This window comes from Parambassis ranga, chromosome 13 (genome assembly GCF_900634625.1).
Source record: "Parambassis ranga chromosome 13, fParRan2.1, whole genome shotgun sequence".
Classification (NCBI taxonomy): Eukaryota; Metazoa; Chordata; class Actinopteri; family Ambassidae; genus Parambassis; species Parambassis ranga.
This window is the reverse complement of record NC_041033.1, coordinates 12,014,398-12,024,352: the sequence shown is the minus strand read 5'-3', so window position 1 is coordinate 12,024,352 and position 9,955 is coordinate 12,014,398. Positions and strand designations below refer to the sequence as shown.

General features: G+C 41.3%; 3 protein-coding genes across 3 annotated transcripts; all 3 read right to left on the bottom strand.

Moving 5' to 3' along the window:
- Positions 1-1,368: 1,368 nt before the first annotated feature.
- bcap29 (B cell receptor associated protein 29) lies at positions 1,369-4,783 on the bottom strand. Its single transcript, XM_028419580.1, has 8 exons — positions 4,656-4,783; positions 4,037-4,175; positions 3,820-3,920; positions 3,589-3,736; positions 3,373-3,508; positions 3,036-3,138; positions 2,783-2,883; positions 1,369-2,437 (listed from the first exon to the last, which is right to left on the bottom strand). Exons 2-8 carry the CDS (start codon positions 4,126-4,128, stop codon positions 2,402-2,404), a joined length of 717 nt encoding a protein of 238 aa, XP_028275381.1. The 5' UTR covers positions 4,129-4,175; positions 4,656-4,783; the 3' UTR covers positions 1,369-2,401.
- A 198-nt stretch (positions 4,784-4,981) lies between these two features.
- dus4l (dihydrouridine synthase 4-like (S. cerevisiae)) lies at positions 4,982-6,795 on the bottom strand. The gene is made up of 6 exons (XM_028419979.1): positions 6,493-6,795; positions 6,260-6,381; positions 6,044-6,161; positions 5,719-5,841; positions 5,412-5,638; positions 4,982-5,321 (listed from the first exon to the last, which is right to left on the bottom strand). The coding sequence occupies exons 1-6, from the start codon at positions 6,582-6,584 to the stop codon at positions 5,056-5,058; spliced, it is 948 nt and encodes a 315-aa protein (XP_028275780.1). The 5' UTR covers positions 6,585-6,795; the 3' UTR covers positions 4,982-5,055.
- Positions 6,796-7,385: 590 nt separating this feature from the next.
- On the bottom strand, positions 7,386-9,759 carry rflnb (refilin B). Its single transcript, XM_028419750.1, has 3 exons — positions 9,196-9,759; positions 8,829-8,923; positions 7,386-8,712 (listed from the first exon to the last, which is right to left on the bottom strand). The coding sequence occupies exons 1-3, from the start codon at positions 9,391-9,393 to the stop codon at positions 8,394-8,396; spliced, it is 612 nt and encodes a 203-aa protein (XP_028275551.1). The 5' UTR covers positions 9,394-9,759; the 3' UTR covers positions 7,386-8,393.
- Positions 9,760-9,955: the final 196 nt, after the last annotated feature.

Genomic DNA, 9,955 nt, shown 5'->3' with positions numbered 1-9,955 from the left:
TCACTCAGAATAGCTTCAGTCTGTAGGTTTTCTAGTGAAACTGATTTGCAGTTCAGGTGACTCTCAACAACAGATTCTCTTTGCTTTTCTTACAGCTCAGGCTACAGCAGTTTAACTAAAAACTGACATTCAGCTTAGCCCTACTCAAAGCCATGGATTTACTGGTTTTAGGACATTTTATAGAAAGAAAATTCAGGGTGCGATTCCCCATCAGAGCTACTATCTTAGATCAGTGAACATTTCCTGAGCCTGTCCCTGAAATGTATCATTTGAAAACGAATGGGAACCCTGTTTCTCTTTCGACATGGATGCTTGCAGTATGTGGTGAGTGTCTTCAGTTTCAGTTTCAGACACAAGCAGACAGACTCAGAGAGGAGCAGGCAGGCAGGTGTATAGAAGAAGGCGGTCATTATCTCAATAATGTAAGGCATTTGCTTGCATTAAAACAAATCAGAATGTAAATAATTTTCTTGGATTATTTTTGTAAAATTTCAAGGAATATCTTAAATGTAAGACTTAAATAAAACTTTTAATATCCAATCAAATCCCGTTTTTGGTGTTACCTTCAAGGTGTTTAATGGTGTTTCATCACATCACTGCAACTCTACTCAATGAAAGCTAACAATACTACATGCATCATACTATATAGGCCTGTGGCGATAAGCAATAAATCAATTAATTGCACGATAACTTTAAATGGGCTCGGTAAGTTTTCCAGCCGCGATAAATTACATTTGAACGCTCGTTTGTTTTCCTCTCTCCCTCTCCCTGCCAAAGAGGCTGGAGGACAAAAGGCGTAAGAAGGTCTCTGCCTTCTTACTGGCAGCGGCACTCGCGGTAGCGCCACTCATTGCCCAGTCTACATGGTGGGGTTTTTAAAATTCAGCTGTGCATAGCGGCCCGATGCTCATACATACACGCAAACACACATGCAGACACGTGTGCGCACATACAGGTGAGCCCACTCCCAGCAGCAGGTAGAGTGCGTGTTGTTGTTTGGCTCTGTTGCTCATGACGTGCTAGTTGGTTTGACTTAACTCCATTGACTATGATCAGATAAGCCATGGTAATAGGCCTACCACTACTCATAATAATATTAATATCAACATTAGTATTCATATTAATATGAATAATAATAATGATGATTGGGGACCTTTCCAGTGTTAAATGTTCTTTAGAAATTAACGTTTATTGATCTTTGAAAGGGTGTACTTGCATTATATATGGTTATCATTATATTAGTTAAACATGGTCTCAAAACGACAATATTGTCGCTTATCGCAATAATTTCTCTTGGCAATTAATTGCCCAGCAAAATTTGTTATCGTGACAGGCCTAATACTATATTATAAAAACTTAAAACAAGGCAGAGGTTAAAGAAAGAACTTTATTACAGAAACCGTTCCATATCCACCTAAAAAGGCACTTTGATCCCTACGTACAAGAGGACCATGACAGCACTGCCTGAAACTGCACTGTCTCCTGCTGCTTTAACAAAACACCTGAAACATCTCAGCATCTCTGGCACAACAACATGGCTCTGTCTGGATAATAAAGATGCAACAAACAAAGTATACATTCCCATGTTGTGACACACACACACACAGTATAAATCCTAGTGCCCTAACACTAAGGTAAGTGTGCAAATTGCAGCACAGTAACTATACAAGAACCTGGACCTTCTGTGGATCAGAACATGCACAATAAAACATTCTTTGACTTCTTATATGAACTTTAAGGTAAGACTTGATGTGTGTTGAACTTTTTTTGTTCCTCTAAATGTCCTGTATTATTTGTTTTTAAACCCAATATGGTGACCAAAAAGAAAGGTTTCTAAACTTCATTGCGTCTGTGTAAAAGCTACACAAATCCAAACTATGTGAAGATGATATATCTGAGGTTTTGTTATGTTTGAAACATAAAAATACATTTATAACCATTTGTCGCAGAATTTTTTGCAATCTAAACTGCGCCAACTACTAAAACCAATGACACAAACTAGAAAATAACCATCTTTGTTTTTAGATTAACACAATAAGTGCTCTGTGAGCCGACTGGAATCAATTACAAACTGAATTCTCCCCCAATTACCTGCACAATTAATATCTGATGTAAACTTGAAAAATGTGTCTTAATCACGCTGCACCAGTCAAAAACAAGAGTCGATCAAATACCAGGCTGGTGCCATAATAAAAAAGCCAGTCTGGTGCCCTAATAAAAGAAAAATCACCTCTTTAACGACCACCTACGATATCAGCCAAACGTGTGTATGTCAGAGAAGCCAGTTGTGATTGTGTGACATGCAGCATAACACAAAGGTGAGGCATGTGGTAGAGTGACTCTCTCTCTCTCTCTGATGTGGCTGTGTAAACACTTCAAACCAGTACACATATTACAAAAACTAGTCGTCCTTTTTACTCCCACTATCTTGAAGATTCTGAAAGGACAAAATATGAACAAAAAGTGTCAGTCAATATGCTGTTATGTAAGGCTATGTAAATACCATTAGAGGTTTAAAAATGTTAATAAACTGATACCGGTAAGGAGTTAAAACAAAGTATTTGGATTTCCTTAGTTAAGATCCTGAGCGTTATTGGGATTTCACTACTATTAACAACCTTTGTTTTCCACATGGGCCCGATAGGCCTGATTGTAATTAATGAATTTAATACAGAGGAACCATTTACCCAACCTGTGGCTGCTTGCCCTGTGTAATTGTTATATCCAGGCAGTAAATGACCCAACAAGTCATTACCCTGCTGTGTTTAGAGCTAAGAATTACCTGCAGCTCCTGATGTTCTTTCAGCAGTCTGTCATACTCCCTGGCGAGGCCGTCCATCTGCTTCTTCATTACATTTGCCTCTGCCTGGGACGTTTTCAGGGCTGGACAGGAAACAGCCACACATCAACACAAGCCATCCGATATATATTTTAGCTATAGGCGTATTACCCTTTGCTTTGGCCAAAATATAAAACTACGCTAAACGCTCTATCTATATTACAGTAGATATGCACACATGAACAAGGATACTAACCATCTCCCGAGGTCTTCAGGTCATCTTTCAGTTTCTCCACTTCTTTCCTCAAAAGCTCCATGCCCTCTGCAGTAGCTTTATCGCCCTTCCCTTCCATCAGGCTCTGAAATACAATGAATGATGGGAACTTCAAGTACATGATATCTAGTATGTGGGTAATGTAGGCACTCTTTCTCACAAGGATGCAGACTGTCCAGAATAAAAAAATGAACTTTCCTTTATGACTCAGTCATTGGAGTCTTGTAGTGTGGATTATGACAATAAAAGATCTTCACGGATCCTATATACACTACTAAAACAGAACTTTCAAAAGTCAGCCATGGCAGACAGAGCTTACCTGCTTCAGCATCTCATTGTCCTTCATATATTTCTCTGCAGCCTGGTTAGCATTCTCAGCCTGTGCTTGAAGAGCTGCTGTAGTCCCAGACATTGTGGCCAACTGGTTGATTAAGGTGACCACCCGCTTCATTACTCTGCAATATATAACAGGGTTTAGAGGAAGACCTGAATTCCACGTGCAGCTTAATTCTTTATTTTTTGTGCATTGACTCACAGCCAGAGGAAGACAGCGAAGCCTGAGATGTAGAGATTCCTCTGGGCCCTGAAAAGCTTCATGTGCAGATGGTCAAACATGTTTGGTTGCAGCTTGGAATCTGTGCTTAGGTCTTTACTCGAATACTTTCTCACTTCACGGACAGCATCTAAAAAAGAGACGCATACCATGAGTTCCACACCCACAAACCACAAACAAAGTAAAAACAAAGACAGCTGATGTTACACTTACCGAGGAAGAGAACAATAAGTATTATTATCATGGTAAGAAACACTTTGTTCCAGAACCTTGCCATAAACCCCCAGATTCTTAGCTGAAAAATTCTCTGCCACCTGAAACAAGACAGAGGCAAACATTTGCAGGCAAGCAGGAAGGAACGGTATGAAACATTATGTTACTCTCTGGTAATAAAAGTCTGACGCCCACACATTCTGGATCAGTTACTTGCCTCCTGGCTGAGATGAAAGGTAAGCAGAGGATGAGAATGACGCCAATCTCTACATAGAGAAAGAGCGCCACAGCAGTCCATTGCAACGTCATCTTCACCGTGAGTTTCTGAGGACAACCGGATACAAATAGTCTGAAACCTAAAAAGAAAGAAACATTAAAAAGTCAGTCGGCCCAGCCTCTCTGACAAAATACAATAAATGGCCACACAGGCCGCTCAGAAATGCTGTTCACCTCTCAGCACGTACGTCTTTTATTATTTAACAATACCTCCACTGATTTAAGATCCTCACAACCCTTTACATACCTTCGTAGAAACCCACATACACGCTACAGTTAACCGTCACGCTATAGTAATATACTGCGCCACCATAACATTGTCAATATATGATTAAAAAAGGCGAGTCTTCTTTTAAAGTCAAAATGTCGTCAATTTGTTCCTCTTCACTGCACGTTAATGTTAATAATATTAAACGCAAAGCTTCAATAATATTTTTGGCTAACGCTAACAACCTAAAACAGGCGATAATTCATACTGTAAAGTGTTAATGTTTAACAATGTCAGTCGCTCGTGTAGCCAAAGTCATGGTTAAATATAGGTATAAACACACACAACGTACCGCAAAGTCCTGAAAAATATGCAGTGGGTAAAAAAAAGAATAATTTAAGAGTTAACTTCTTAAATCAACCAGGAAAAAAGTTTGTCTTCCTGCACCTCTTCCGGTTTCAGTGGCTTCTTCTTCTTTTGTTTAATGACGGGCGGCTTGAAAAGTTCAAGGCGCTTTACTGCCACCTACCGTGCGGGAGTGAGACAGTATCAAGTAGGAGTATACATGTTATTTGATAATTGCATATTTATTGCAATACAGTCAACATACATAATGACAGCTTAGATTGAGAAAAAAATCTATCAAGCTTGATTAGAGAAAATAAAGTAACAAAAACACCAGGTTTGCAGTTTTATTTGGCATAAAAACAAAAAATACAATTCTAAATCTGAAACATTACATTTCTACAGACTCATGTTATGAGATCATGAACTGAACCGTATGTGTTCTGGAGGTAATCTATCACAGCTGCGGTGCTGGACAGAGAATTAAACACTTTTCTCTCAGGCTGGGAGCTAACCCTCTCCAGCATGTAGATAAGATGATGGTGGAAGCATGTGAAGGGAGTGCCCTGTTCTATAGAGATGTCCACCCAGTCCCATATACACTCCAAAGGTGTGTCCTCGTAGCCGGCAAACATGGCAGGGTTAGCAAGTAACCCCCGTGCAGCCATCACACCTGATGAGTAGATCAAAACAAGCAAGACGGGAATTAAGACGGGAACTCTGAACAGTGTCTGTCAGAATCTGATCGTTAAAACGAACCTACCATCAACACCAGTGAGCTTGTGAGTGGACTCCACATCACGGAGGTACTTTATATCGCCATTGGCAATAACAGGGATGGATACACTGTCTTTTATTGTCTTTATGGCATCATAATGGACAGGCTGGTGGCGCTCTTCTGTTGTACGGCCGTGGACCGTTATCCACGACACACCAGCTGATTCAGCCTTCTGACATAGATCCACTGTCTGCTTCAGGTCTTTGTGAATTCTGTGGGCGAAGATGCTGCTCCTTTAAAATACAGCGGACTTACTAACAGCTCTTATGTAAACTGTAGGAGTTTTCTTTACCTTATTTTGATGGATGTGGTGTAGTTTGGATTATCCACTTGGTTTCGAACATGTCTGACCATGTCTTTCACAAGTTCTGGTTTGTTGATGAGGCATGCACCATACCCAGCTGACATAGCCCATCTGATAACACAACAACAGGTCCAATTAGAAAGCTTTCACATGATTTTGAGTGCACAGGTATTAATACATAATTATCCAAGCAACAATTTAGGTATATCGTAACTAATATTTGCATATTTAGGAATCAAGTCAAACACACTGTATCCTGTGTAACGTCAAACTGCCAAAATGAATACAGGAAACATGTAGTGAGTATCTCCACCTTTGTGGACAGCCACAGTTGAGATCAACTCCATCTGAAAAAGGTGCTACCACACAGGCTGCATCGGCCAGAGTCTGTGCATCGTGGGCCGCAAACTGCACTATCAAGGGCCGATCACCTGAGGGGGAAACGGAACAATAATAATAATAAAACAATGGCCACAACTAATAACATACTGAATAGTAAGCTGTGCAATACTTTAATGTTGCTACCCACGTTCATTGGTGGTGAATTCACTGTCTCTGGCTTTGACAGATCGCATGAAGTCAGCAGCAACAATCATTGGAGTGAAGCAGATATCACAGTTGTACTTTCTAACCAATGACCTGAAGGCAAGCCTGAGAGAAAAAAAATTAGTTAACGACACAAACACAGCAGTAACTTTGAGATGTGTCACCAATACCGCAAAACAACAGATCTGAATAGCTTCAATTATAGATTTTACTTACTTTGAATATCGAACCATTGGAGCGCAAATTTTCAGGACTTTTCCTTTTTCAAACATGTCCATGATGTTGGTGTTACAGCTAGCAGTCTTCATGCTTTAGAAGTAGCACCGTTAGCCATGTAGCATAACAAGCTAACACTCGACGAGAAGATTTCCGCTTAGCAGCAGGTTGTACCGTTTGACAGTGATGTCGTTGTGTTGAGGCGTGAGAAAAGTTGATGTGCGCCGCAAAACACCACTCAGCCACACAGATGCAGGCAGAATTCTCTCGGAACAGCGACAACACAACAACGCGACAGCATGCGAAGAGGAAGTGGGCGTGTTCTTAGGACCTCTGAACCCAGACGTCACACGAGGGAGGGTGCGTGTTTATTTTATTTTAATTAAAAAAAACTATATTAACTAAAACTATAAGATGTTAACATTTTTGTTTAAATTGCAGTAGAGAAAAAAAATCATATTCTCCGTGACTAAGAAACATAAACGTCTCTTCACACTCGGATGCATTCAGGTGTGCTGGGAAACGGTAGATTTTAAAAATCGTAAAGCGTTCAGATTGTGCAATAAGAATTTATTTCTTATCATTTATCCCAGTGTTTGTGAGAACACCCTCGGTGAGAAGCTTCACTCCGAAGATCCTCTGTATCTTGCTGTTGAACGAATATATATATATATATATATATATATTGCACATTTCCACTGTGGCCACGAGGGGGCATTACTGCTGCACAATCATTAAAGCAATTCTTGTGTGGTTGTGCATGCAAACTAACTTTTGAGGGTGGAGTGGAAAAAAAATACAAAATGTATGAACATTACTTCTGTAAGAGAAGACCAAAAATAATAACAAGGATCTGTCTACTGTAGGTAAGAGGGACAGTCTGAAACACACAATACTGCAACTAAAATCACTTTATTTCAAACTGGCACTGATAAGTGACTAATATCAAAAAGAAGCATCAACAGATAGGTCATCAAAACACATCCCTTACCACAACTGTGGAGAGAGGCTTGTTAATGATATAATCTCCAAATCCAGAAACTTAATAAACAGAATAAATACAATTTCAAACCAGGTAAAAGTTCTAGCTGTGGAATGCAGCTTGTTATTTTATTTAGTAAACCAGTGAGCGATATCGACAAACTATCCACTTTTCAAAACGCCACACTTATTATCCATCTACACTACCTACTCAGTTTGTGTAAGCTTAAACACACCACCACGAACAGAAAAATTCCCTTTTACGTAACACAACATTAACTGTAAACAGTGGCTAAAGAAAAGGCTTGTGAGGAGCTTAGCTTGTGTGCTGTGGTGTGCACAAAACAATACCCTGTGGTGGAAAACAAAAGTGAATCTTCAACACAAACTTTGTAAAGTGTGGATAAGTGAGTGATTTCTTAGCATCAATCCAAACTCTAGAAGCACGTTATAGGTAATGAACTCTCTGATTAAATCAGATGGCCTGCCTCTCCACTACAACAATGTAAAAATCAGTCTCTGAACCAACTGGACGTAACATTAGGAGAGTTTGCTTGAGGCAAATTAGTATTTTCCCCATATTGGTCCATATCAGTGAGAGCTACAGGCAGTATAAACAAATCAAATGTGATCTGGAAATATTTTCAAAAAGCTACAATTTGAAGCATTTAATGCTAAAAAAAACCCATGTCAGAAGGGATATAAACATATCAAGACTTGGAGTTGAAGGCATCCTTCCATCTTAGCTTTGTGTAACATCATCACAACACAGATGCACAGCTTGTGTGGTTAAGGTTTTGAAAAAAAAACTGTAATGAGACAACACAGCAGGTCAGTGGCAGCCAGCCAGCCATCAGGAAGCACCAATACAGGGTCCATGCCAATGAACTGCCATGGCATGTCCCTCGTGCCTTTGCTCCTCACTGAGGTATCTTTCTACGGCCTGCAGCCTCCAGCTCCACGCTGGAGAGGAAACGCCTGGATAGCCGACGGCAGTCGTAGCTCAGCTCTGTTGTGTAGACGGTGCTGGTCTTCTTGGGGTAGATGATGGTGGTGCTCTTGAAGCGTTGGGGACGATGGCGAGGCTGAAAGTCCAGCTGTGTCTTGTAGTGGCGCCAGGTGCTGTGGGAGATGGCCATGACGGTCTGCTGGCAGTGTTCAAGGCCCTGGCCCAGAGGCTGCAGGGACACATCCTGGATGAAGTGGCGGTCCGAGTCATAGTGCACAGATGAGGTGTATCTGTGGTAAAGGGACAGTGAGATAGATGTGAGAAAAACACAGAGATGCACGACCACACTAGAATGTTTAAGACCACCGTTCTCCTGTCTGCAGGTGTTATAGCAAATTGAACCCACCTCATTTCCTTTGGTGGTAATGGGTCAAGTGCTATTCCTTCCCCAAAGGACAGCGGGTGTAGCTGTGGGAAAGATCCAGCAGGTAGAACTGGAACCTGCAAAGCAACAATAGAATAAGAGCTGGAAGTCTTCATGGGTAAAGTCTAGTGATGAATTCACTCACTTTCTTTAGTTTGCCAGAGTGTGTATGAAACTGTATCAAGTATTATTGCATACAAAGAACAGGAGTGGGTCAGTGAGTCTGCCTGAGCCAACTTCCTGTGATTAGTGGTAACATATACAGACAAAACTAAGCTTTTACTTTGAAAGAGAAACAGCAACATTCCCTCTTGACTTCCCAGTAACGATGCAGAGCGGCGCTACCTACCAGAGAGCCCCTTCCTTCGTCTTCAGACACCGGGCTCACACCACCGGCTTTATCCGCACACACGGGCAGCAGCCATGCACTGGGGCTCGGACTCGGGGGTAAACCCGAGTCCGGGCTATCAAGTCCTCGATCAGCCCTGCAGCTCATATCCAGAGGATCTTCGTCGCATACATTTGGCAAGTTCAACCTGCCAACCATTTCTAGTTAAAAAGTTGCAAAACTCCAGCAAGTGAGGCGCAGGTTACAACAGAAGAAACACTTCCAGCTTGTAGTTCCTTGTTTTTTTTTTTAGTATTACTTTGTTCCCCCGGTGTGACTGCAGCCCGGACAGCATGCACAGCTGCACGCTGCAAAGACCATCAAGCAGGCAGCAACTCGGTTCCCTGAACGCCACACCGTTGGTTGTTCTTTACATTGACATAAAATGCAAAAAGCACCTCGCTCACTGAACGTGACTAAAGAGATAAGAAGAAGCCAACTGACTTCTAAGCCACACAGAGGAACACTGAGAGGCTCCTGCTGCCCGCGGCTCCTCTTCAAACTCCTCTCTCTTCAAAGGGGGCTTTCAGATCCATAAACACAGGAAAGGAAACGCCTTTCAGCGCTTTTATTGGCTCCTGATTGGTTGGACGATACACAGCAACCAGAGACCAAGCCAGTCATGGGAACTTTTCCAGACCCTCATTCAAATTGGACCCTGGTAAAATAAGGTTGATATGTTTTCCTGGTATTGTGCAAAAAATGTGCAAAGTGAAACAGC

What these genes read in the sequence shown, in the direction of transcription:
- bcap29 (XM_028419580.1), bottom strand. Translation starts at nt 4,128, where the DNA reads ATGACGTTGCAATGGACTGCTGTGGCGCTCTTTCTCTATGTAGAGATT. An exon ending in ACTTATTGTTCTCTTCCTCG is followed by an intron (nt 3,737 to 3,819) that starts GTAAGTGTAACA and finishes TCTCTTTTTTAG; the next exon opens with ATGCTGTCCGTGAAGTGAGA. An exon ending in CCTGAAGACCTCGGGAGATG is followed by an intron (nt 2,884 to 3,035) that starts GTTAGTATCCTT and finishes TTTCCTGTCCAG; the next exon opens with CCCTGAAAACGTCCCAGGCA.
- dus4l (XM_028419979.1), bottom strand. Translation starts at nt 6,584, where the DNA reads ATGAAGACTGCTAGCTGTAACACCAACATCATGGACATGTTTGAAAAA. An exon ending in CCAATGGTTCGATATTCAAA is followed by an intron (nt 6,382 to 6,492) that starts GTAAGTAAAATC and finishes TTTTTCTCTCAG; the next exon opens with GCTTGCCTTCAGGTCATTGG. An exon ending in ACCACATCCATCAAAATAAG is followed by an intron (nt 5,639 to 5,718) that starts GTAAAGAAAACT and finishes CTTCGCCCACAG; the next exon opens with AATTCACAAAGACCTGAAGC.
- rflnb (XM_028419750.1), bottom strand. Translation starts at nt 9,393, where the DNA reads ATGGTTGGCAGGTTGAACTTGCCAAATGTATGCGACGAAGATCCTCTG. An exon ending in ACGAAGGAAGGGGCTCTCTG is followed by an intron (nt 8,924 to 9,195) that starts GTAGGTAGCGCC and finishes GTTGCTTTGCAG; the next exon opens with GTTCCAGTTCTACCTGCTGG. An exon ending in TTACCACCAAAGGAAATGAG is followed by an intron (nt 8,713 to 8,828) that starts GTGGGTTCAATT and finishes CCTTTACCACAG; the next exon opens with ATACACCTCATCTGTGCACT.